The sequence below is a fragment of the Ovis aries genome, chromosome 3, assembly GCF_016772045.2.
Source record: "Ovis aries strain OAR_USU_Benz2616 breed Rambouillet chromosome 3, ARS-UI_Ramb_v3.0, whole genome shotgun sequence".
NCBI classification, from domain to species: Eukaryota; Metazoa; Chordata; class Mammalia; order Artiodactyla; family Bovidae; genus Ovis; species Ovis aries.
In genome coordinates, this window is record NC_056056.1 from 7,643,438 (window position 1) to 7,670,221 (window position 26,784).

Sequence of the window (26,784 nt, forward strand, 5' to 3'; positions counted from 1 at the left end):
GATCCCTTGCCTCCGCAGAAGCTCTGGCTCGGGATTCGCCTCGGGCCGCATCCTCTGCGCCTCCTCGCCGAGGAAAGCACACCCCGTTCGTTCCCGGGGCCAAGGGATGGATCTGCGTCCTACCCCTTTCTCCTCCTGCCTCCGGTGCCTCACCATCGTCGCTGCAATCGTTTGCAAAGGTCCATCTGAGCCAGAGGTGTGGGAGAATTCCCTGGTCTACCCCTGCTGACAGGTCTGAGAAACGTGCCTTTAAAAACCTGAGCACCCTTCGTCCAGAAAGAAAATGACGCCCTGTCCATGGCCCCTACAAAATGGGGGATAGATGCAGGGATGGAAGAACCATCCTCTGCCCCTCCTACCTGTTGGATGAGCTTGAGTTTCCCCCAAAGCAGTGCTTGAAAACTCAGGGATGACACGAATGGGGTGGTGGGAATCCAACAGGGTGGGAAAGGGGTGGTGTAGTATTGTAAGCCTAAGGGCCAAGGGAGTCCGGTAGGTAAGTTGAAAGTGAAACTGACTGCTGGCTTACAGCTCTGTGGGTGGAACTTGACTTGGCTGCGTTGGGGCCCAAGGTATCCAAGATAGCCAGTCTTTGTGCCAGTAAGCACGGTGTTTGATTTTTAAATTACAGAGGGAATGTCTGATGCCCCCATGGAAAAATTTCCCCCCATGTGGTCTTCCTCAGAAACAGTGTTTCTCTTCAGGATTCAAGCTGGTTAAAATGAGTATTGAGGACAGCTTTGAAAAGGGTCATAGCAGGCTGTACTTGAGAGCAGGAGGTGGTTGTCAGTTGGTAAAGAAGTCTCTCTGTTCCAGTTCACTCGTTCATTCAGCAAATCAGAAAGTTATATAAGATGGAGAAAAATATATGTAGGGTGGAGAAAAATAGAGCAGGAAGGGCCATGGAAAGGGTCAGATACTGGGTTTGCCCTTTTTATAGAGGGTGATCCAGAGAAGGGCTCTAATAAGGTGATGTCTGAGCAGAGATATAAGGGAGGGAGGGAGCAAGTGCAAAGGTCCTGAGGTGGAAAATCTGATGGTTTTATGACATAGCAGGAGGACAGTAGGGCTGGAGCAGAGTGAAGGAGGGGAAGAGTGATTGACAAGAAAATCAGAGAAGAGTATGGATGAGACATTGGTGGGGAGGGTGTCAGGGGCTGTTCATGTGATGGAGGGTCATAAGATATCTAATGGGACACCTTTCAGAACTGCACTAATTTGAAGTGTCTGGTGGTCAGAGAAAATACAGATTTGTTCTAGGTGACAAATGGCCGTTGTCTTCTGCCTGTCGTTTTAAGTACCCTTTCTCCATCTTGGCAATGACCATTGATGGAATAAATTTTAAAAAGGATGGAAATAGAGTACTGTAGTTAAATCTGGTCATACCACTTGCTTGCTGGTTATGAGAACTGGACGGAGGACCTTTTCCCACCTCTCTGTCCTCATCGATAGCATAGGATTGTTGGGCTGAATGAGAGGTCATGTCCTAAAGTGCTTGGTGCACTGTTTGGTGCATAGTAAGTCCTCAGTAAGTCTTGCAGGTATGCTGATGGCAGTGACGATGGTGAGGAAATGTTTGCATGTGTCTGTCTCAAAGCCTTTCTTTTTAGCACCAGCTGATGATGTCACTAGCTCTTGGCTGCCTCTCTGAACTTGTAGAATTCTGGAGAACAGTAGGGGAGACAAAGCGGAAACTTGTTGTCACCCCTCAGTGAGAACAGTGGTTGCACATCACTGGCATAGTAGCTGGATCCTGGCTTTTCTGATGCCAGTGGGAGGTTATGGGGGCTCTTTTTTTTTTTTTTTAAAGGGCCCAGCAAGTCCCCATTTTTCCACATAATATAGGCCAAATGATGGTGTCGACATAGATATGACGTGGAGACGGGTCACAGGGAGCAGTGTATGTTGGCATGTGGTTGGGGTGTGTGTGGCTGATGGAGACTGTTGATCCTAGATGTGCCCAGCAGAGGCTGAGATGTTTGCAGCCTGCCTGATAAGGTGTGGAACAGTAGTGGTTGCTCTCTCTCCTCAACCCCCAAGCCTGGAGTATGTCAACAAGCTTGGGTTCATAAGCTGAGCGGGCAGCTGGGCCAGAGGATTTGAAAATGAAAAGTCATAGCATGCTGACTCTGAGGGCTGGGGTGCTGGAGCCAGTTGCCGTGGGTAGAACCTTGGGCCAGTCATCTAGGGAGCTGGGGTCAAGGCCAGCTCTGCAGCTGGTTCACTGCGTGAACTTGAACAAGTTCTGTCCCCTGCCTGGGCCTCCATTTTTCCTGTGTCTGTTCTGGCTCTATGCTGTTGGGAGAATGAAACAAGACACAGGTTTTAAAAGAATTCAGCGCACTCCAACGGGCTCCCCTTGTGGCTTGGGTGTTAAAGAATCCGCCTGCAATGCGGGAGACCTGGGTTCAATCCCTGGGTTGGGAAGATCCCCTAGAGGAGGGAACGGCTACCCACTCCAGTCTTCTGGCCTGGAGAATCTCATGGGCTGTGTAGTTCATGGGCTCGCAAAGTATCAGACATGACTGAGCGACCTTCACGTGGTGCACTCTAATGTCCCCTGCAGAGGTAAGAACAGCTCTTGTCATTAGCACCACCACAATTCTGCAGGCTTCACTTTGGGGCAGAGGACTTCAGTACCTCAGCTGCTCTTGACTCTTGAAATGCAAGTTCAGAGACCCCTGTTGGAGCATTTACTTTGAGACCAATATCCTGTGACTGGTTCAATCACTGACGCTAATTTTTCCAGCTTCAGAAATGGGCATAACGATCTCTCCAAGCATTATTCTTGGGAAATCCCTCCATAATTATTGGTTACCACCTTCTTGCCATTATTTTATCACATCTCCTCAGCAAACCCATGTGGTAGGTGCTGTTGGCAACTCGTGGACAGATAAGGACCCTGATGAATATTAAGGCTGGCGAACATTGCCTGGGGACCTCATGGAGCTGAGGCTCCTTCACCTGCAACCAACCAGTCACATGGTTACTGTGTCATGGAGACCCCATGAGTTACACTGGGTCCTTTCTTCAGGAAGCTTTTAGTCCTGTGGTCAAAAAATAATATATCTGTAGGATAGTTACCAGTGATGCCTGATCATCTATGCTCAGTGCCCAAGGACAGTCCAGGTTGTAAGGAGGCGAAGGCTCATGCTACAGAAGGGGGAGCTGAGGCTTGCAGAAATGGTTCCTGCCCACAGCATAATGATGGAGAGAGCCGAGCTCCTCCTGGAGGACTTGGGCACATCATCACACATCTTTGAGCCATAGTTTCTTCATTTGGAGAACAAAACCATAGGTCCTTGTAGGTTATTTGTGGCTTCAATGAACACATGCATGGAAAGCACAAAATTCTGGGTCTTGGAGTAATGAATACACGTATGCATAACTGATATGTACACATGGACCTGGGTATATATACATAGTCTGTGGCCAATTCACTGAGTCTCAGCTGCCTCATCTGTGAGTGGTCGATTATAACTCCTGCCTCATGTGGTTGTTGGGAGAATTAAATGAGTTAACATATGCGGAGTACTTAGCAGGGTCCTCAGAATATGGTGCTTAGTATGACTGATCGCCGTTTGATTGCAGCTGGTGCCCCCGTGGCCACTCTGCCTCTTTGTACACCAGTGAGGGGTGATGCACTTTCCATTTCCACATCTTCCTAATGTCACCCATCCTGGAGATTAGTTTCTGGGATGCCCTCAGGTCCTCGCCTGTACCCCTGCCCCCAGCACCTGCCCTCACCCCCTCCACAGTAGCCTCCCACCCCCTCTGTCTGGCCTGTGATCTGCTCCCTCCTGGAAAGCTTCCAGCTTCTGTAAATAGGATATTTGTTTGGGTTTTCCCTGTAGCTCCTGGGTTAATATTTCACAGGGTGGGCACCGCTTAAGAGCTTCTGGCTCCCCCAGCCTCTGTCGGCTGGGTGTCAGGACACTGGCAGGGTCCCATGCACCCTCCTCTGGATCCCAGATTCCCTTCCCCTTCCATTGGATGGACAGGAGACTGGATGGCTTGGTGAGAAGCATGGGTTTGGCTTAGGTTTGGATTGCATCCCACTCTTGCTAGTTGTGTGACTTTAGACAAGCCTCAGTGTCTTCATAGGAATACAGAGTAACAATCTCTACCTCAGGGTGTTTTAATGTGGCAACTGGGGCAGAAGCAAACCTTTATTCTGTTATGTGCCAGGCACAGGCCAGGCCCGGAGGGTCCAGGAGGGTGGAAGCAGAGAGGATTCGTCTCCTCCTGAATCCTTGCGGCCCAGCCCGGGCTGGGAGGGTGGAGTCATTAGACAAATTATTATACAAGCGATGAATTAGCCACAAGCACAGGATCCTAGAGAATGTCGTTTGTTGGTTAAGTTAGAAACTATATGAAATAAAGCTGTACGGAGCTTAGACTGGAAGCAGCCAACTTGGAGGCGGCTGTTACTGTTCGCTCCCCACTGTCCCCCAACCCCAGGGTGTCAGCTCCTGTCAGATGCAGGCAAGAGATGGGATGGAGGAAGACACAGGGTTCTCCTTGCTGTGTGCTTGTTCTGTTATAATCAGAGTTCTCTCCATCTCCAGTTGTCAGAATCCCAAATGGCCAGGCGGGCCAGAATACAGAGCCCGAGGGGCTAGTCGTGGGGTAGGTAGAGATGCCCACCTCTGGCTGGAAGGGGTACAAGTAGGGGGGGCCCCCAGGTGTCTCAGCCTCTGTGCCAAGATGGATGGCCCATTCTTCCTCCAGCTCATCCCCGCCCCCAGTAGCAGGGCTGGCGCTGCCAAAAGCTGGTTGCCAGATCCGTGCCATCTGGCCAGTTATCTTTTGAAGGCACTTGGTTCATCTTGGCGGCTGATAAACTGGTGTTTCTTCCAGCTGAGGAGCAAGGTTAGGGCCGAGTGGCTACCTAGGTGACTGGGCTTGTCCTGCAGAAAGGGCAAACCCCCTGCAGCTCTCTCGTTCAGAGTGGGGAGGGTTCTGCTCTGCCCCCTGGGTGCTGGCACTGTCCCGGGCACAGTGGGTGGGGAGCATCCGAGAGCATGCCTTGCTTCCCAGATTCCCCGCTTGTGCTGAAACCCTACAACACATGTGCCGTGCCCACATGGGGCATGCGGCCTTTGTTCGGCCCAGAGTTGTGGAGTCGAGCCTGTGGTGCCAGGGCCCCACACCCTCTGCCCTTTCAGTCTGGGAGCATCTTATCCTTCTTCCTGGAATGCCTTTCCCTTCTCTCCCTGCCACCGGAGTGAACTATGACTCATCTTTTGGGTCGCTGCTGCTGAAATGTCACTTCCAAGGACACCTGCCCTGACTCCTCAGCCCAGGGCAGGTCCCCTGGGGCTCGGGCACCCAGAGCCCCAGGTGCCACCCTCTCCTTCAGAGCATGGGGCCCAATGGCGTGTGTTTGTGTGCTTCCTAGGTGGGGGTGTCTGTCTCCCTCCAGAACCAATGTGCTCCGCGAGGACCAAGACCTGCCTGATTTCACTCATCCTCAGGCCCACAGTGCTCCATAGACAGTAACCCTGGGCCAAGTACAGGGATAGGGCCAGAAGAGACAGCCTGGTTCCTGCCCTCATGCAGCTGGCTGGCTGGCATGGAAGCTGGATCGTTAAACCAACATCAGTTCAAAATGTTAATTGTGGTAGGGCCCGTGGGGGCAGCCAGCGTGAGAACCCTGGGCAGGTCAGGGAAGGCTTCCTGGAGGAAGCAACACTAAGGCGTGAGGCTATGGAGACATCAGCTGAGTAAAGAGTTCAAAGGTAGCGTGGGCTGGAGCGGTTGGGGGATGCTTCCTGGAGGAGGGGCAGGAATGTGTTTTGGGGGTTGGGAACGGGGTTTAGGGGAGAAAGTGGATGACCGAAGGTCTGAAGGTGACCCTGTGCATCTGGCCCATTGCTAGGAGGCCATTGCAGGAGGCCAGTGTGGCTGGAGTAGGGAGTTGGAGGCAGCGAGCAGGCTGCAGAGCTAATTCCACTTCTGGAGGCCTTGAGTGACTGCTTGAAGAGATGAACTCGGCAGTTTCCAGCAGGACGCGTGGCCCTGCCAGCGGTGCGCATGCTGGGCCCAGCTCCCCGGGCAAGAGGCTGCTGCCCTCTTGAAGATCTGAGAGTGAGCGCAAGCAAGGGAAGGCAGGGCCCAGGCTGTCTGTTTACTGTGCTTTTCCTCGAGGGTGTCACGGTACCGGTGGCACAGCTGGCACAGTGAGCCTGGGGGCAGGAGACCCAGGCCAGAGGAGCCGGGGCCTGGAGCTGGGGGTGCAGACCCTGCACTAGGGACCAGGGCAGGTGAGGCAGGAGAAAGGGATGATGACAGTGATGGTGATGTGAAAGCTTTTAGTGAGCAGTTACTATGTGCTAGGTACCATGCTAAACCCTTTCTATATTGTTCCGTGTTATCTGTACATGGTGTTCTCTGTTATAGAGAAGAAACCGAGGCACAGAGAAGTGAAGACGCTTGCCCCAGTTCACCAGCCCTCAGTGGGGCTGAGACTGGAAGCTGGGTTGGCCTGGCTCCAGAGCTCTTAGAGCACAGTCCCCAGTGGTGCCAGAACTTAGAACTGGCCATTCCAAAGGGCACAGAGCTCTGTGGCCACCCACTCGGTTTCCCAAGCAGCCTAGAAGCCTCAGATGTGGGTGCAGAGGCTCCAAGAAGCCAGGGGTGCTGCCAGGGCCTCACCTCCTGCAGAGCTGTCCAAAAGACGAGGCTTCTGTCTCAGTTTGGACAGCCCCTCTCTCTGAGTCTCTCTTCTGTAAGGTGGGGTCATAACCACTTGGTGTTCACTGAGTTGTGTCACACCTGAGATGAGGTGTTTTTCCCAACAGTCTTGTGAAGTGGGGATTGTTGTCCCCATTTTCCAGATGAGGAAACTGAGGACCAGCGAGGTTGAATAATTTACAAGTAAACTGGAACTGAATTGAAATGGCTCTGTCTAACCACAGAGCCTTCACTTGAAAAAAGTAGCAAAAAACTATTGAAGGGTACTATAGACTAGGACAGGCACACAGAGCCTGAGCAGACAGTCTGAATTTCCACCAGTATACACACCTAGCCCAGCCCACCCAGAGACCCCTGTCACTTTCCGATTACTGCCTCCTGCAAAGGTAATCACTACCCTGGCTTCTAACACCATAGATTCATTTTGCTTATTCCCCCGCTCCTACTTCTTTTTGATCTTTGTTTATTTGGCTGCTCTGAGTCTTAGTTGCGACACACAAAATCTTCCATGTTCCTTGCAGCATGTAGGATTTTTAGTTGCGTCATATGGGATCTAGTTCCTTGGCCAGGGATTAAACCAGGGCCCCCTGCATTGGGATCTCAGAGTCCTAGGTATTGGACCACCAGGGAAGTTCCTTTCTCCCCTTTTCTGACGTAGACTGTCATAGGAAAATGGTTTGGGACTAATTCCTGACTGTCCTTGGTTTTATAAATGGTTGATTGTTTCCTGTCTTGTTCACTCCACTTGGAGTTGAAGGTTCAGTTTTCATTCTCTCTTAGCCACTTATGGTAGTTGAAGATGCATAGTCAGTTGGAATATCACTTACCCAGATCCCGAATCCCTTTTAAATGTGGACCTCTTTGGTGTCCAGGCCATTTTCTTTTTTGTTGAATTGCAATATACATTTTTAGAAGTGCACACGTCATAATAGACAGCTCTCTGAATATTGACAAAATGCACATACCTGTATGCCCAGCACTCAGATAAGGGATAGAAGCTTCTCAGCAGCCAGTCAAACCCCCCAAATAACCACAGTCCTGACTTTGGCTACCACAGATTAGATTTTCCTCCTTTAAAAAACTATTTTTTTTTTCTTTTGGCCATGTCACATGGCATGCAGGACCTTAGTTCCCCAAACAGGGATGGAACCCATGCCTCTGCAGTGGAAGTGTGGGGTCCTAACCACTGGACCACCAGGGAGTTAATTCCCAGATTATCTTGTTTTTCAACATAAGGAAGTAAAACATAAGTGGATTCACTCAGCGAATGAGTATACACTCTTCTGTGTCTGGCTCCTTTCGCTCAGCATTGTGAGGCTCATTCAGGCTGCTGAGAGGTGGTGCGTTCTCATTGCTGTGCCATGTTCCATTGGTGAGTCGACCGTAATCTTCATTCTCGTGTCTGGACATTCAGCTTCTGTCCTGTTAGGAATAGTGCTACTGTAGACATTCTGTCTATCTCTCCATGAACATGTCCATGCCTTGCTGGTGGGTGTATACCTGGGAGTGGAGCTGCTGAGCCCTGAACGTGTGTGCATGTTCAGCTGTAACAGCGTCTCACAGTATTCTAGTTACACTCACAGTTCACAGCAGTTCACACGCCTACCAGCAGCGTGGGTGGCCTCCTCTTGTTCCATAGCTTCACTCAGGCTCAGTGTTGCCTGTTTTGCTGTTTCCAATGGAGCTGTTCTGATGGCTGCAAAATGGCATCTCATTGTGGTTTTCTTATTCCTTATGTTTACTGTTTGTTTCCTTATCCTTTAGGAAATGCCCGTCCAAGTCCGTTGCCTGTTTTTTTAATTGGATTCTGTGTCCTGATCTGCAGATGTTTCTATATATTCTGAATACAAGTCTTTTGTTGGATATATTATTGGAAACATCTTCTAGTTTGTGACTTGTCTTTTCTCTCTCTTAATGGTACCTTTGGATGAAAAGAGTCTTAATTTTGAGGCAGTCCAGTTTGTCAGTTTCTCTTTATGGGTTTTTTGTGTGTGTGTGACCTATTTAAGAACCTACTCTAAAATCATAAAGATATACTTCTATGTTTTCTTCTAGAAGTCTACTTGTTTAACTATTCACATACAGGTCTGTGGTCCATCTCAAATTAATTTTTGTGTATGTATGAATGAAGGTTCTTCACTTCAGTGCATATCAGTTTACCATTTTTATCTTATGAGTCCTTTTAAGAAAACTTTACCGACCTCAAGATGATGAAGATTCTCGGAGACTTTGTTCCAATTTTTCTTTTAATTAAACTTTTTATTTTATTTTGGACTATAGCCAATTAACAATGTTGTGATAATTTCAGGTGGATAGCAAAGGGTCTCAGCCGTACATATACATGTATCCATTGTCTCCCAAACTCCCCTCCCATCCAAGCTGCCACATAACATTGAGCAGAGTTCCCTGTGCTATGCAGTAGGCCCTTGTTGATTATCCATCTTAAATATAACAGTGTGTACATGTCCATCCCAAACTCCCTAACTGTGCCTCATTTTTATTTTATTTTATTTATTTTTTTGCCACACTACACAGCTTGTGGGATCTTAGTTCCTTGACCAGGGGTTGAACCTTGGGCCCTTAGCAGTGAAGGCATGGAGTCCTAACCACTGGACCTCCAGGGACGTCCCCACTTCTTTTAATTGAGGTATAGTTAATGTATACTGTTGTATGTTCAGATGTATAACATACTCATTCACAGTTTTTAAAGGTTACACTCCATTTAGAGTTACTGTGAAATATTGGCCTACATTCCCTACGTTGGAACAATATATCCTTGTACACTATTTATTTTACACCTGATAGTCTGTGGCTCTTACACGCCTAACCCCATCTCGTCCTTCCCCTTCCCTCTCGCCACTGGTAACCACTAGTGTGTTCTCTATGTCTGTGAGTCCGTTTCTCTTCTGTTACATTCACTAGTTCATTCTATTTTTTAAATTCCACATGTAAGTGATATCATATAGCATTTGTGTTTCTCTGACGCGACCTTGCTTTTTTAATCACAGTTTTATTGAGCGGTAATTCCCATACCGTCCACTTCATCCACTTAAAGTAAACCATTCAGTGGGTTTTGGGTCTATTCACAGAGTTGTGCAACTGTCACCAGGGTCAATTTTAGAACATTTTTCTTCACCCCAAAGGAGAAATCCACAGCCCTTGGCAGTCACTCCCCGTTTCCCTGCACCACCCCCCAGCCTCCCAGCCTCAGGCAACCGCTGATCTACCCACAGTTTGGCCAAACGTTTCATGCAAATGAAATCATACAGTAGGTGGCCTTTGGAGATTGGTTTCTTTGACTTAGTGTGTCTTTTTCAAGGTGCAGGGTTGCAGCGTGCATGTCTCACCTCATCCGTCACTACTGAGTGATTCCACGGCATGGTTATACCGTGTTTTTATCTATCCATTCGTCAGTTGATGGGCATTTGAGTTGTTTCCGTTTTTGATGCTTCAGGATCGTACCACGCTGAACATTAATGTACAGCTTCTCTGTGGTCATGTATCTTCCTTTCCCCCCGGGAGGAGCCCTCATTCCGAATCGTATCCGGTGAGATGCGGTGATGCCCTGTCTGTTAAACCCTGGCACACAGTGAGTGTCCCCACCTCTAGACAGGTGGATGACACAGTAGCGGACACCCCAGTGTAACAGGTAGCAAAAGCTGCTGTCAGCCCCACCCAAGCGCTGGGTCCCCAACACAGGCCTCAGCTCACAGACTTTGGGAAGTCACGGAGACGCTCCACCGAGGCCCCCTGCTCTTTGCACAGGTCAAATCACGCGTAGATGGTAGTGCATCAGAGTGGGGTGGGGCAGGGGGGCAGTGGAGGGAGGAGTCAGGAGTCCTGGGCCCTGGCCCTGCTAAGCTGCTGAATTTGGGTTTTTGGTTTTAATTTTTGCTCATTTGTTTGGCTGCGTTGGGTCTTCACGTTGGTGTGCGGGCCTCTCTCTTGTTGTGACCTCTAGAGCATAGCCTCCGTAGTGCAGCATGTGGGCTCGGTTTGCTCCACAGCTTGTGGGATCTTCGTTCCCTGACCAGGGATCAAACCCGTGTCCCCTGCATTGGAGGACAAATTCTCAGTCACTAAACCACCAGGGAAGTCCCTAAACTGCTCAATTTGTATGTGCCTTCCAGGCACCTTGGCTTTATTACTCAGAGAGTGGCCAGACCTAGGGCAGCTGGGGTCCTGGCCCTTGCCCGTGGCTCGCTTAACTTCTTTCCCCTTCCCCAGGCCGCAGCTCTGCCAATGATCCTGTGAGTATCAGGGCATCACTGTTGCCCCTGGGGGCCCCTGTCCCAGTGTGGCCCACCTGCCGGCTCCCAGCATGGCGTCCGACACCCCCGAGTCCCTGATGGCCCTCTGCACCGACTTCTGCCTGCGCAACCTGGACGGCACCTTGGGCTACCTGCTGGACAAGGAGACCCTGCGGCTGCATCCAGACATCTTCCTGCCCAGCGAGATCTGTGACCGGCTCGTCAACGAGTAAGCAGGCGCAGGGCTGGGGCAGGGCCCGAGCCTCGGCATGGATGTGAGCAGAGAGGTTGGGAGTCCTGCGTGTGCCCCCTTGGGGGTGTGCACGCACATGGCTATCCATGGGTGCAGGAGAGCACTGGCCTGTCTGTATCCATCAAGTTGTCATTGCACATGTTGGTATGTGTGTGGTAGGGTGTGCACGTAAAGGAATGTGTGTGCCCACACGTGGGTTGCTGGTGCACAGGGCAGGTTTGAGTGTGAAACTGCCAGTTTGCATTAAAAGGATGTAGAAACTTCTTATGTAAATGAAGGAGGTACTTGCTGTCCTGTGTGTGTGTGTGCACGTGTGTCCATGCATGTGTGTATGTGCCTGTGCACACATGTCTCTGTGTGAACCTGAACGTGTATTACATGTTTACACACCAGTACCTGACTGCTTTACCCCTGAACAGGGATGAGATTATTCAGAAATGCTCTCTGTGACTTCTCCAAGGGACTCCCCACTAGTAGAGACTCCTAGAAGAGTAATATCCATGCCTGACTTCTCGGGGTTCGGTCCAGGTTACCCAGAGGGAAATGGTTAGCCCAGAAAGTTGCCTATAAAAGTGGGAACCTATGTGTGACTCAAGAGCCCAGCTTGTAAAAAGTGTTCTGAGTGTCTAATGTAGATTGGGCACTAGATTAGACACTGTGCAGACCAGAGTTGTGTCCATTTTACAGGTAAAGGCACTGAGGTCTGGGGAAGTTCAGTTACTTGTGTGAAGTTGCCCAGGTAGTGAACATCCAATCCAGGATTTAGATTCTAGAGTGTTTGACTCCACAGCTTTTCCCACCAGTCCAGGATTCTTGCCTCCACTGGTATCTCAGCAGAACTATTACTGAATGCTTGCCCTGTACCCAGCTCAGAGCTCCAGACCACTCGGCTCAGTCTTGCTGTTGGATGGGGTCCTGAGAGGGACTGATCAAGGAATCAGAAGCTGGCTTAAAGAAGACAGGGAATGCAGATATGCATGTTTGTTACAGAAGTGTCTACAGTTTAGTGGGGAAGAGCTTGGGATTTGCCAGTGATAAGAGGCCCTTCATCACTAGTTAGTTTACTTTTGGACTCCCGGGTCCTGGGGCCACCCGTAAACTCACCGCTCAGGATCCAACCAGGTACTATGAGGAGGAGGAGATGGAGGTTGTTGCTTGATCAGGGAAGTCTTGATAGGCGAGGCTTGTGCTGGGCCTTGAAGGGAGGGCGAGGGGCCTTCCCTGAACCAGGCTTCCTTCCCTCCCAGGTACGTGGAGCTGGTCAACGCTGCCTGCAACTTTGAACCGCATGAGAGCTTCTTCAGCCTCTTCTCCGACCCCCGCAGCACCCGCCTCACCCGCATCCACCTCCGCGAGGACCTGGTGCAAGACCAGGACCTGGAGGCCATTCGCAAGCAGGTGAGACCTGGTCGTTCAGGCCCCGGGCACGGCCATGGGAGGCCGCCCCAGGACAGGCAGGCAGGGGGTCGGAGCAGGAACCCCAAGGCCCTGCCAGCACCCTTCCTATTGTGCACGCGTATGTCCTCATTAAGTCAGGTCTGACTCTTTGTGACCCCATGGACCGTAGCCCACCAGACTTCTCTATCCGTAGGATTCTCCAGGCAGGAAGACTGGAGTGGGTAGTTATGCCCTCCTCCAGGTGATTTCCCAATCCAGGGATCAAACCCTCATCTCCTGCAGCTCCTGCTCTGCAGGCATATTACCACTGAGCCGCCAGGGAAGCCCCCTATTGTGCAGACCCCTCCCCAATCCCACCTGTGGCCCAGGGCCAGGGTAGGGGTAGGCGGAGGTGATGACGGGGCTATCCCCGCCACCAGGACCTGGTGGAGCTGTACCTGACCAACTGTGAGAAGCTGTCCGCCAAGAGCCTGCAGACTCTAAGGAGCTTCAGCCACACCCTGGTATCCCTGAGCCTCTTTGGCTGCGCGAACATCTTCTACGAGGAGGAGAACCCTGGGGGCTGCGAAGATGAGTGCCTTGTCAACCCCACCTGCCAGGTGCTGGTCAAGGACTTTACCTTCGAGGGTTTCAGCCGCCTGCGCTTCCTCAACCTGGGCCGCATGATCGACGGGGTCCCCGTGGAGTCCCTGCTGCGGCCCCTCAACTCGCTGGCTGCCTTGGACCTCTCGGGCATCCAGACGAGCGATGCAGCCTTCCTCACCCAGTGGAAAGACAGCCTGGTGTCCCTTGTGCTCTACAACATGGACCTGTCGGACGACCACATCCGTGTCATTGTCCAGCTGCACAAGCTTCGGTGAGCTCTGAGCTCGCGGGGTTGGCACGGGGAGGTGGGGGTCAGCAGGCCAGGCAGCACATGGGGCTAGAAGAGACAGTCCCTTGCTTTATGCCCCCTGTTCTGGCTGGATCAGGGCTGTTCAGGGCGCCTGGGTCGGCTGTAGCAGGGGCCTCGGAGTGAAGCAGCAGGAGCTTACAAGGCAGCCCCAGTCTAGACCTGACCCATGACCCCCCTGCCCCAACCTCCAGACACCTGGACATCTCCCGAGACCGCCTCTCCAGCTATTACAAGTTCAAGCTGACTCGCAAGGTGCTGAGCCTCTTTGTGCAGAAGCTGGGGAACCTGATGTCCTTGGACATTTCCGGCCACATGATCCTGGAGAACTGCAGCATCTCCAGGACGGACGAGGAAGCAGGACAGACCAGGTGGGCCCCACCTGCCCTGCTCGCGAGCGGGTGGCATCCAACAAGCGTTGACCAGGTGCCCCTCTGCCACACGCCGTGCTGATGAGGAAGAAACAAATCAGGCCCTCTCGCGAGGGTGTGAGCTAGTGGGGACAGGCAAGTCATCACTGAGGCTGCGGTAGGGGCAACACGGGGCTCCGGAGTGGCCCCGAGGATCAGAAGGAAGGAGGAGGAGGCATGGCATCCAGGCTGTGCGGAAAGCTCAGTCTTGAGTTTGCCAAAGACATCTACCACAGCGCTCTAGCAGAGGGAACAGCATGTGCAGAGGCTCGAGACGCGAGCACGGGGAGTGACTGGGAGGCTGCAGCACTCAGACGGCCTGAGCCACGTGGCGGTGGTCACGGGAGGCCGCCGGCCCCACCAATCGTTAGGGGTTACCACTGACAGGCTGGGCCCTGGGTTGGTCTGGTGAGAGAGCTGATTCAGAGCCCCCTCTAGCTGTCTTTGGTCTTTTTTTTTTTTAATTTTAATATTTATTTACTTATCTGGCTGTGTTGAGTCTTAGTTGTGGCATCTGGGCATATGGGATCTTAGTTCCCCAACCAGGGATCAAACCCATCTCCCCTACACTGCAAGGCAGATTCTTAACACTGGATCACTAGGGAAGTCCCTGGTGTGTTTTTCTTTTTTGATTGTAGTATAACTGCTTTAAAATATTGGGTTAGTTTCTGCTATACAACAAAGTGAATTGCTATATGTATACATATGTCCCCCGTTACTGTCGTTGGTCTTAAGCCCTCCCCCGAGCCTGGACTGGAGTGGAGTTTGGAGTTTGGTTAATGGGCATAACATTCCTGGCTGTTGCGGGAGCCTAAAGGTGACATGCCCTCCCTGGAACGGCAAGCAGGATTGGCTGCAACAGTTAATCTCCCATCCCACATGTTCTCTACAATGTGACCTTGTCACCCTCCCATCAAGAGGTGGGGTCTATGTCTGTCTTCTGCCTTTTTTTTTGACCATACCACAAGACATGTGGGATCTTAGTTCCCCGACCAGGGATCAAACCTGTGCCCCCTGCAGTGGAAGCGCAGAATCTTAACCAGGAGACCACCAGGGAAGTCCTCTACTGCCTTTAAGTAAACAATAGATGCAGCTAGAGGGCCTAGCAGAGGGCCCCAAGGAAACGTGCTTCGCCACCCCCAGGGAGAGGCTCTCCTTGGGCTGGATCCAGGGCCGCCGCGGGCCCCACGCCGCTGATGCCAGCACCCTTTCCCCTCAGCACTGAGCCTTCCAAGAGCAGCATCATGCCTTTCCGGGCCCTGAAGAGGCCACTGCAGTTCCTCGGGCTCTTCGAGACCTCCCTGTGCCGCCTGACGCACATTCCGGCCTACAAAGTGAGAGGGGGGCCTGGGGAGGGGAGGACTGGGGCGCCCCAGGACAAGGGAGGGGGTGTCCACCCTGGGGTTAGAGATGGAATTAGGGTCAGGCATCCTACCCCTTGGCCATTTCCGGGATGTTCTGAGCATGCTCCCTCTCCAGGTGAGTGGTGACAAAAACGAGGAGCAGGTGCTGAACGCCATCGAGGCCTACACGGAGCACCGGCCGGAGATCACCTCACGGGCCATCAACCTGCTTTTCGACATCGCACGCATCGAACGCTGCAACCAACTTCTGCGGGCCCTGAAGGTCAGCACCAACCCTGGAGGGCCCTCTGAGGGTCTCCAGTTCATTCTCCCCCATCCCCTCCTCAACCATCCCCCTCCTCCTTCCCAGGACACTGGCCATCCCACCCCCCGAACCCCAACCCCATCTCTCAGTGCCTCCCTTGGCCCAGCACTAACCCTGTCCCAGGACCATGGCCGACCCCAGTTTCTGCCTCCCAACCCCGACTCCTGCCCTCAGGGAGCCTGATTGGGCTGAGCCCTGCCCCAGAGGACCTGTCCAAGCCCCCGCACCCTGCCCCAGGCCTGTCCCTGCACACCTGCAGCAGGCCTGGCCAACCCCTGGCCCATGCCCTATCTTGGTACAGCTGGTCATCACGGCCCTCAAGTGCCACAAGTATGACAAGAACATCCAGGTGACCGGCAGCGCCGCCCTTTTCTACCTGACCAATTCCGAGTACCGCTCAGAGCAGAGCGTCAAGCTGCGCCGGCAGGTCATCCAGGTGGTGCTGAATGGCATGGAATCCTACCAGGAGGTGACGGTGAGCCCCTGCCCGCTGCCCGCTCTGGCCCCTCTCCCTGTGTCCCAGCCTCGCCAGCAGGCTCGCCAATCCCCCGGGTGCCCTGCTTGCTCTCCGCCTTTCTGTCCTGGCTCTGTCCCGCTCCGCTGCCAACCCTCCCTTTCCTGGGGCATCACTCCCAGTCTCTGGGACCGGGCATTCAGGGCCCCCTGACCTGACCCCACCCGAGTCTGTCTCCCACCCTGCCCTCCCCCAGGGGTCCCGGGCCTTTGCTCCTGCTTGTTCCTTAGCCCTTCTTCCCAGTGATGCTCTGCTGGGGTGGGTGGGTTTTTTTTTTCCCAATAGCTGCTTTTGTTATAAAAGTAATCAAGTTTTTTACTGGAGAAAAATTACAATTATGGGTATAAAGGAAGGGAAAAAAGCCATAATTTCGTCACACAGAGGTAGCCACTGTTAACATCCTTCTGGCTTTTAGTCTATGCATAATTATTGAGTAAACAGGACCATCCTGTGCGTCCTGTAACATGGGTTTTCATTTCAACAGCGTCTTGTGAATGTGAATATCTCCCATATCAACAAATGGTTTACAACAAAATTTGAAGAGTCATGTTTCTTTTCTGATGACAAAAAGTGAGCTCCCTAATGCTTAGAAAACAAATTTAAGTAACAGAAAATGTCTAAGACTAACTGAAGAGTGAAAGTGCCAATCCTAGCACTCCTCCCCCGGGGCAGCTGGTTTTAACAGTTCAGCTTCCTAATTGTTGATGTCAGCACCGTGTGCAGCGCCTCCTCCAGGGAGAGGCTGCCCTGGTGCTGACTCTGCTGGGGACTTGGAGGCCATGGCCAAGCCCAATCCCCACGGAATAGTCAGAGGGGCTCCCCCCAGTACATGGGCTGCACTGACCGAGTCAGCCCCATGGTTAAACATTTTAGGTTGCTGTTAATGTTTTGCTATTTTTTCTTCTTTTTTTTAATTCGAATGTGCCAGCTCTTAGTTGTGATTAAGCAGCATCTTATTTGTAGTTTGCGGGATTTAGTTTCCTGACCAGGGATTGAACCTGGGTCCCCTGCATTGGGAACTCAGAATCTTACCCACTGGACCACCAGGGAAACCCCCATGTTTTGCACTTTCAAATTAGGCTTTGCTGAATACATGTAAGCCATGCTTGTTATGAGACTTGTTGAAAAGGAGAACTGCTGGAGCAGTGGGTCTGTGTATTTCTAAAGCATTTGGTATATATTCTTGCATCGTCCTCCAGAAAGCTCTGGTGGGGATGCAGCCTCTGCAGGAGTGAGGAGGCCCCCTTTCCCACTAACTCCCAACTCCAGACTTGAGAGCAACTTTTTCCTTTGTTGAGATAGATTTTATCATCAGGTAAAAGGGTGGTCTTTTTTTTTTCCCCCTTGGCCGTGCTATGCAGCATGTGGAATCTCAGTTCCCCAAGCAAGGACTGAACCTGTGTCCTCTGCATTGGAAGCACAGATTAACCACTGGATCACCGGGGAGGTCCCAGGGGTGTCTTTATCTTTTTTTTTTTTTTAAGAAAAAAGGATGCTAGTTGAAGACTTGCAAATTAATAAACTCATTCAAAGAAATAGAAATTAATAAAAACCACTTTTTGACTGGGGAGATTGATGATACCCATTGACGAAGGCCCGGGGAAGAGCACATTCCCGCTTTCCACTGGTGAGGAAAGCCTCGGACAGCCTCTTCATGGGGCAGCTGGCAGAACCTGCCAGAACTGTAAGCACACTTACCTTTTGGCCTAGGTATTCCACAGTTAAGAGATATGCATAAAGGAAATATATATATACATTCACCCTTTCTGATACATAGAAGTCAGAGGAAACCCAAAGCGTTCAACAATAGGGGCCTGGCCCTGCAGAGCAGTGTTAGATCCACTCACATTGTGGGATATGATGGTCAGTCTGTACATCCTAACATAACATGGATGACCCTGTGGGTGGACAAGTGAAGAAACGTTCTCAACCAATGTGGATAAAACCTCTTTCACCTTTCCTCTCCCCATATTTATATTTCCATGGTAGAGAAATCTTGATGGTTGTGCACCAAACTTTTAATAGGGATTACTTCTGAAGAATAAAGTGAGGGACTTTTACTTTCTGCTCAGATAATGTTATTTGAATGTTTCACAGTGAGTAAGTATTGCTTCTATAATTTAAAATAATTTTTTCCCCAAACTACAAAATGTGTGTATATTATGAGGGGAAGGACAGAGTTAACGAGGGTTCGGCAGTGTTAGTTGCTCAGTCATGTCTGACTCTCTGCAACCCTGTGGACTATAGTCCACCAGGCTCCTCTGTCTATGGAATTCTCCAGGCAAGAATACTGGAGTGGGTCGCCATTCCCCTTCTCCAGGGGATCTTCCCGCCCCAGGGATCAAACCCAGGTTGGTAATATTCTCTAATCTACATAAGTAATGAAGTGTGGTGAACTTCCGTGTATCTAATGAGAAAGGATGGTGGGAAGTTAAATTATGAGGAAAATGTGCCAAGAATACTATGAAAATAAAAATAAATAACCCACAGATAACACAAAAAGAAATCGAGGGGATGAAGCAACCAAAACCTTCCTGTGCTGCTGGTGGGAGTGTAAACTGGTACAGCCACTGTGAGAACATTCTGGAGTTACCTGGTAAAGCTGAAGACATGCACACCTTGTCGCCCAGAAGCTCCACCCCACCTGTGGGTCGCCCTGGAGGAGCCCACACACGTGGCTGCCATGAAGGAGCCAGACACCAAAGTCTACCCAGGTGTCCACCAGCAGTGTGCTGGATGAATCAATTGGAATTCTACACTGCAAATGAAAAAAAGAGACATGCATTTCACCTACTAATGACAACATGGTTGATCTCACAAAGCTGCAGTGGAGCAAGAAGCTACAAGTCGCTAGAGAATCTTTCATACGGAAAGGCCGGGATAGGGCCGTCTCGCAGGGAGGGCTTACGATCAGGAAGGGACACACGGGGGACTTCTGGCTGCCGGCAGTGTCCTTTTTCCTAACTGAGATGGTGGTTCCATGGTTGTTGAAAAGTTCATTTGCTTAATAATTATTTGCGAAACTACACCTTGGTATTTTACACCCCCCACTCTGTGTATTATAGTTCACTTTTTTTTTTAATGTTAAAAAAAATAAACGGCCTCTTAGTCTCTCTCCTCTTCCAGAAAGCCTTCCTGGACTGCCACAGCTCTGGACGATCCCACACTTCTAGAGAGACTCTCAGGTCCAGTTTCCAGGGCCACCCCTGACTGTGCTCCGCTTGTCTCCTGGCCTCACCCAGGTCCAGCGGAACTGCTGCCTGACGCTCTGCAACTTCAGCATCCCGGAGGAGCTGGAGTTCCAGTACCGCCGCGTCAACGAGCTCCTGCTCAGCATCCTCAACCCCACGCGGCAGGACGAGTCGATCCAGCGCATCGCCGTGCACCTGTGCAACGCCCTGGTCTGCCAGGTGGACAATGACCACAAGGAGGCCGTGGGCAAGATGGGCTTTGTTGTGGTGCGTGCAGGGGGGCACTGCCCTTCCCTCCTCCCCCCCCTGTCTCTTCCAGAGCCCCTCTGCTGAAAGGGTGGATTTGGAATTCACATCCTAGCAGTGAACGTTGCTTCTGACCTTAGATTTCCTCTACCTAGAACTCTGTCATTCTCTCCCAGCCTCTCCAGTGTCCCGGGAGGTCCCACTGTACTCCTGCCTGCTCAGACCAGGTGCCCCTGTTAAGTCTTCCCAGCTGGGATTAAAGAAGTATCTGAGGGACTAGCTGTTTAATGTCAGCCTCCTCCCTGGGTGTGAGCTCCATGGGGAAAGACACCATGCTACATCCTTCCATCATCCTGTCCCCAGCACTTCCTAGCACAGGGCCCAGCACACAATTGGGGAGATAATCAATATTTGCTGGAGAAGAGAAGGGAAGAATGAGGGAGGCACCTCCAGTCTCCTTCCAGTCATCACTGGGGAGGCTGAAGTCCACAGGGTAGGAGGTGCCCAAAGCTAGGCGGATCAAGGTTGTGCCAGGCCTTCTAATGCTAAGTACCAGGTCTGTGGGTCGCACTTCTTTGAACAGCCTCCCAAATAGAGAGGCAGGGTTTTTTGTTTTTTTTTTTTTAAATATTTGTGTATTCGGCTGTGTCGGTTCCTGGCTGCGGCAGGCTCAGTAGTTGTGGTGCTCAGGCTTAGTTGCCCCGCAGCATATGGGATCTTAGTTCCTTAACCAGGGATCAAACCCATGTCCCCTGCATTGGAAGGTGGATCCCCAGCCACTGGGCCACCAGGGTAGCGCCTAGAGAGGCAGCTGTGTCAGGAGGTGCTGACAGGAACGGAGTAACTGACTCCTCTCCATCTTGGTTCTGGGAGGACACAGTAGCTCTTGAAGCCCTGGCCACCCCCCTGCCCCCCCTCAAGTTCTCTTCTCTGCCCACAGACCATGCTGAAGCTGATTCAGAAGAAGCTGCTGGACAAGATAGTAAGTCGCGTCTCTGTGGAGCCACCTGCCCCGTCCCCTCGGCTGAGAGGGGACGGGTTTGCCCTGGGGGTGTGCTGTGCGCCTCTGTCCTGGGACCGCCCCGCTGGGTGCCTGCGGGCCGTCCCTGCACACCTGTGCTGAGCCCTCTCCCCGCTCCAGTGCGACCAGGTGATGGAGTTCTCCTGGAGTGCCCTGTGGAACATCACGGACGAGACGCCCGACAACTGCGAGATGTTCCTCAACTTCAACGGCATGAAGCTGTTCCTGGACTGCCTGAAGGTAGCGCCTCTCCAGCAGCAGCCGGACCCCCACTTGGCCTCTCCTCTGTCCCCAGGTCACCCAGCTCCCCTCTCCCCGTGGTTCCCATGGAAGGGCAGCGGGGCCCGTTCAGACCCACCAGCCCAGGATGTGCTGTGGAGGTCTTCCCTGACCCGGATGGCCTGGCTGGGCCTCTCTTAGAGCCCCCCCACCAAGGGCATCCCCAGGCGGCGCTGGTGGTAAAGGACCCGCCTGTCAGCGCAGGAGACAGAAGGAATGGGCTCGATCCCAAGTTGGGAAGACCCACTGGAGGAGGAAATGGCAACCCATGCCAGCATTGCCTGGAGAATTCCATGGACAGAGGAGCCTGGCGGGCTACAGTCTGTGGGGTTGCAGAGTCGGACACGACTGAAGTGACTTAACACACAACACACACTCCAAGGAAAAACCCAAACCAGTCTCTCAGCGTGGTTGCTCCAACTGCCTAGGTCTGACCAGAGTCCACTGGGGTGTCAGCTGGACAGAATTCTGTCCAGTAGGATGACCTCTTCATCCTTAAACTCATTCTTTATTTTCTTGCTTTAATTTCCAAAAGGATTCCCTGAAGCTTAATATTTCGAGTTTTTGTAAATAGAATCATGTTTGTCCCATTCATAATTTTATAGGTCACCTCTGCACACTCAGCCTTTGAGTTTGTGGCATGGAGCCCCACCATGTTAATCCCTTGTAGTGTATACGTAGCACTGTCCTAGGCGTACTGGGAGGTAGGAGGGCAGCAAATTGCACCCTCTCTTTGTCCAGTAGAAATGGCTGGACAGGTGCTCATAAAGCTTCCAGGTCACCAGCATCAGACACAAGTCAGGTACTCGCTGCTCCGACCCGAATGGCTCTTCTCTTGCCAGGAGTTCCCGGAGAAGCAGGAGCTGCATCGGAATATGCTGGGACTCTTGGGGAATGTGGCAGAGGTGAAGGAGCTACGGCCCCAGCTCATGACTTCCCAGTTCATCAGTGTCTTCAGGTTGGTACTTTGCTCCTTTCCCTTTTCTCCTTGGCTGCCAGGATGCTCAGAGCTCTAATCAGTGCTCAATTGTAGCAACTGCTATCAGTTTAGGTTTCTGTTAGGAATGTCACCTTCACTCTATGGTGCAGGTTCTTATCCTTTGAACCCTCCGTAAATGGTCCCCTTGTAGCGATATCTTATCTTACATGACCTCAGATTCCCTTTAGAAGTCATTTGGGGGAGGCTTCCCTAGGGTTCCAGTGGTTAGAACTCCACACTTCCAATGCAGGGGGTGTGGGTTTGATCCCTGGTTCAGGGAACTAAGATACTGCATGCCACACAGCATGGCCAAAAAAAAAATTTTTTTAATGAAAAAGAAGTCATGGGAAATTCCCTGTCGGTTGAGTGGTTAAGACTCAGCACTTTCACTGTCAAGGGCCCAGGTTCAAGCCCTGGACAGGAAACTAAGATCCCACAAGGTGCGCAGCACAACAAAAAAAAAAAAAAAAATGGCATCTAGGTGTGGATAATAAGTGATAGAGAAATAAATAGTCTCCCTGGCATCTAATCTATTAGTTGAAGTCAGCAGCCTGTATCTGAAGTGGGCCTGGGGGATCAGGACTCCATTTTTCTCCGTTCTTGGTAGCAACCTGCTGGAGAGCAAGGCAGATGGAATTGAGGTTTCCTACAACGCCTGCGGCGTCCTCTCCCACATCATGTTTGATGGGCCCAAGGCCTGGGGCATCTGTGAACCCCAGCGGGAGGAGGTGGAGGAGCGCATGTGGGCAGCCATCCAGAGCTGGGACATCAACTCACGGAGAAACATCAATTACAGGTGCGGGGGCTGTGGACACGGGGTCAGTGCTGGGACAGGCCGCTCCTTCCTGAGGAGGCCTGGTCGGTGCTTCTAGTCCTGAGTTGGGTCTTTCTAACTGAGCTGTGGTCCACGGAGAGCCCACATGTGGTCCATGAGGTGTGTGAGTAAAGGCGCATACCTCACCTCTTCAGCTTGGTGCCTTTTCCCTCACATCAGCACCTGTGTACGCTAAGCCTGCCATTCACAGATGCTCAGTCCATGTTCAGTTGTGAGAGAGGGAAAAAAAAAAAGGAGAAAATACATAAACGATAAGAAACAAACAGAAACCATTCGTTCCTGAGAAGAGCATCCCCCTAACATTCCGGCGTCTCTCCTTCCAGCAGTTTTCTGTGCACAGATTAAACCGCCTCCGTCCAGCTGGCATCAAGCCTTACTATCACATGATTGAATTTCCAGTCGCAGCTATGGGTTTCCTTCCCTGTTGTATAACTGAGTCACCTCTGTGTGCGCCTGGGCCATGGCATAGTGATTGACACTGAAGCTGAAAACCCAAATCGGGAGGAACAGGCTCGTGCTCGTGGCTTTGCCCATGCTCCGATTACCGTCCGTTCAGAGGAGAGAGGAAGTGGGATCACTAGCCTGGGGAGGGGGTTTGTGGGGGTCACACGTACATCTTGCAAGCTTTTGGACCATGACTCCAGATGGCGCGTAGAAGGCCATGATGGGAAGTGCAGTCACAATCTCTTCTTCCCAGTGTCCTCTACGGCCCCTACGGCCCAGGTTGGGGCTCTCCTCCCTGCCGCCATCTCTGCAACACCTGATCCATGTTCCTCCTCCCTCATGCTCATGACCTCTCTCACAAGGGCGCTCTCTTTGTGGAGCCTGAAATGGGCTGAAGGACCATATGCCTGCCCCCCAGCGTGTCCCCTCCATCCTGCTGGCCTGCTTATTATAAGGCCCTACAGCGAGGAGGAGCCCCCAGTGCACCTTGCCAATGCCCAGCATGAAAAGTGAACTTGATTTTTCTTCCTGCAGGTCATTTGAGCCAATTCTTCGCCTCCTTCCCCAGGGCATTTCGCCTGTCAGCCAGCACTGGGCCACCTGGGCCCTCTACAACCTGGTGTCTGTCTACCGTGAGTACCTGCAGCCCCTTGGCTCCCTCATCCACCATGATCCGGGGGGAGCGCTGTGAGAGCCGGCGTCAGTGTCTGCGCCCTCCCTCACCTCTTTCTGGCATCAGTGGGACACCCAGCAGCATGGCTCGCTCCTGCCTCATCGGCAGAAGCAGGCCTGGCAGACGAGCCGGCCCATCCAGAGACCCCACACACCCTGCTTTCTCAGTATTTCCTGCTTCAGATGAGTGAATAGTCAGAAATCCTGTGCTACGAGTTCCCTGGTGGTCCAGTGGTTAAGACTCCATGCTTCCACTGCAGCGGGCACGGGTTCCATCCCTGGTCAGGAAACTGAGATCTTGCCTGCTGCACCACGAAACCAGAAAAATAGAAAATAAAAATCTCTATGCCTTCTGTAAGGCAGGATAAGACCAACCCAAACCAGAACGAACTCCTAAGGAAACAGACATCCAAGAGGCCAGGAGAGAACTTGAAAACAACTCTCACTTATTTTCTCCAAGAGAGTCCTGCCTCCCTGAGAAGAGCCTGGACCGAGTCCTCCGTGCAGTGCCTTTCGGGGAGAGGAGGAGGAGGGTGTAGCACTGAGAGACTCTGATGGCAGGCCAGGCTCGCCCCTAGTGCTCTGCTTTGCTAGCTATGTGATCTTGGGCAGGTAATTTAACCTCTCTGGGCCTTGATTTTTTCCTCTGTAAAATGGGGATAGTAATGCCTACTTCATAAGGTTGGTGGGAAAAGAGAACCAGTGGAAAGTGTTGAGCCCTAGTGCCTGGATATCGCTCAGTCCTGTTAATTGGCAGGCAGAGGGGATGAGAGTGTAGGCCCTCCGCAGAATTAGGTGGAAGTTGAAGGGGATGGACTTGAAACTTTGATGTGTCCAGACCAACTTGTTTTGTTCCTGCATATATGTGTATATGCATGCATAGCTTGCTTGGAGTGAACATTTTGGAGACCTTTTATATAAAGGTGTAAAGAGAAGGGTTGGCTTGCAAGGCATGGAACAAGGACTTTTTTTTAAAGCAAAGGCAGATTCGTTGTTATTCTGAAGATTCCAAAATCATTTATGACAGCAGCAGTCACATACCTTACCAGGTGACAGGCAGCTAGATGGATGCTCCTGGGAGAGACGAGCAAACAGCTTTCTGTTTTAATAAACATTTATAAACAAACCAGAAAAAAAAAAACAAAAAGAGGGCAGGCCCTGGGGGAAGGCTGCCTGCGCTGCTCTGAGCAGGCTTCTCAAGCTCTCTGGGCCTCATTTTCCCCATGTTTAAAATGGGCTAATAACCGTACTTAGCTCGTAGGATTGCTGGGGAATAAGACATGTAAAGTGCCGAGAAGAGCACGTGGCACATACCAGCTCAGCAAATCTTTTTATTATTCCTTGAGGTTAGTCTTACTAAAAAGTAGCACCTTACCTCAGAGAGGCAGCGTGGCAGCTGGGAAGAGCTCTGAGCCAGGACTCGCTCTGACAGGCCTCTCGAGTGACTTCGATGGGGCTGCTTCATTTCTCTGCACCTCAGCTCTTTCATCATTAAATGGAGATGATAAAAAATAGCTCCAGTATACTATACTATACTGTACAGCTGCTAGAAGACCACTGAAATGCCCATGTTCTCTCTGGAGTGTCTATACAGCCCTGGATCCCGAGCCCTAGAATGTTCTTTGTGGGAGTGAACCATGAAGCCCAGCAGTGGGCAGGCCTGGTGGTTTCCTCCCGGTGGGTCCCAGAATCCCCCGGAGATATTTTGTTAAAAGTGCAGATAAATACATGTTCCTGAATCTGTTGAATCAAGACACCCCGGGGGGCGGTGCTTAGGAAGTCCTTGTTTTTACAAACACTTCTCAGAGAATAGAAGGGGCCGGAGTGGGTGATATTTGGGGGGAAAAGCCACCACGAAGCGAAGGGAAGAGCCTTTCCCAAGGGATTCACCCCTCGCTTCCCGCAGGTGGCCTCAGGAACTTGGCCTCGGGGCCGGGCCAACATGGCTCCAGCAGCCACACCCTCACTCAGGCCCATGTCTTCATCCCCCATCCTGGGAGGGCCATCCTCAGAGCAGGGGAGGGTTTCGGGGCCACAGGCTGATAGAAGTCCCACCCTGATCACGTGCTGTCTGCCCTCACCCCCCCACAGCGGACAAGTACTGCCCTCTGCTGATCAAAGAAGGCGGGATGCCCCTCCTGAGGGACATGATCAAGATGGCGACCGCGCGGCAGGAGACCAAGGAAATGGCCCGGTGAGAGACTGGCAGTGTTTCTGCCTGGAGCCTGGGCTTGGGGGAGCCAGGGACACACAGCCGGGCCCTCTCGTGGGTGGGAATGGCTAACAATGCCAGGGGCAACTCAGAGCTGAGAGTGGAGGTGGACAGCATACTGATGTCCAGCTGGGGCCTCCCTGAGCGTCGTAATGGCCAGCGCGTGGCCAGAAACCAGATGATCAAGCTCTGAACAGAGCATCGTTGCCCGCATTTGTAAGTTTTGTTTTCCTTTATTCCCAACAAATCCCGTCCTCTCATCCCTGGGCATTAGCAAGTCAGGTCAGAATTTGTCCTTATTTTTGGACAAAGACATTCCAATTACAGAAAGGACACTATGGTAAAATGCATTCTAAGATTGGGCAGAATGCATGAGTTTCTGAACACGCAGGTCCTGGACACAGGCCTTCCGCTGCACTGTGGCTTTCACTTCCGGGTCTAAACTGTCATCTACTGGAATCTCACACCCATCAGTGCACAAGAAAGACCCTTAGGGGCGCTGCGTTTCACTATCATCAGTGACAACCGTGCTTCCTCCAGGATCCCTTCTAGAAGGGGTTGTAGTTAAGTTTACCCTGGTTCTAAAGACAGTGTAGAATAGAAAGTGTCACAGTGGGGTGGAGTGAGGGGGGTGCGCTTGGAGTTCAGAGTCTCCCCAGAGAAGGACTCACTGGCTGTTTCTGCAGTTATATTTGGCAAAAAGCACTGCTTAAACATTTAATTGACAGATTTGTCTGAGTTTGAGAATGGTAGAATGAGTGGTTCTCCAACTTAACCTCCCCAGAGGATCACCTAAAAAGATTGTTAAAAATGTACAAGCCCTA

General features: G+C 51.7%; 1 protein-coding gene across 8 annotated transcripts in view; it reads left to right on the top strand.

Moving 5' to 3' along the window:
• Nucleotides 1-26,784, top strand: part of ZER1 (zyg-11 related cell cycle regulator) — a 40,271-nt gene that overhangs the window by 10,863 nt on the left and 2,624 nt on the right. For 3 of the 8 annotated variants that reach the window (XM_060411687.1, XM_060411688.1, XM_015094158.4), the window contains 14 exons: nucleotides 10,924-11,175; nucleotides 12,447-12,597; nucleotides 13,017-13,453; nucleotides 13,684-13,860; nucleotides 15,119-15,233; nucleotides 15,379-15,525; nucleotides 15,869-16,042; nucleotides 19,324-19,539; nucleotides 20,459-20,500; nucleotides 20,660-20,779; nucleotides 21,661-21,776; nucleotides 22,405-22,593; nucleotides 23,611-23,708; nucleotides 25,840-25,942. In XM_060411687.1, coding sequence (XP_060267670.1) covers nucleotides 11,018-11,175; nucleotides 12,447-12,597; nucleotides 13,017-13,453; nucleotides 13,684-13,860; nucleotides 15,119-15,233; nucleotides 15,379-15,525; nucleotides 15,869-16,042; nucleotides 19,324-19,539; nucleotides 20,459-20,500; nucleotides 20,660-20,779; nucleotides 21,661-21,776; nucleotides 22,405-22,593; nucleotides 23,611-23,708; nucleotides 25,840-25,942 — 2,243 coding nt within the window. In that variant the 5' untranslated portion in view covers nucleotides 10,924-11,017. Of the gene's footprint in view, nucleotides 1-18; nucleotides 233-4,719; nucleotides 8,069-10,923; nucleotides 11,176-12,446; nucleotides 12,598-13,016; nucleotides 13,454-13,683; nucleotides 13,861-15,118; nucleotides 15,234-15,378; nucleotides 15,526-15,868; nucleotides 16,043-19,323; nucleotides 19,540-20,458; nucleotides 20,501-20,659; nucleotides 20,780-21,660; nucleotides 21,777-22,404; nucleotides 22,594-23,610; nucleotides 23,709-25,839; nucleotides 25,943-26,784 lie in introns of those variants that run through there. The other 5 variants (XM_042245613.2, XM_015094159.4, XM_042245615.2 and 2 more) reach the window with 5 other exon arrangements.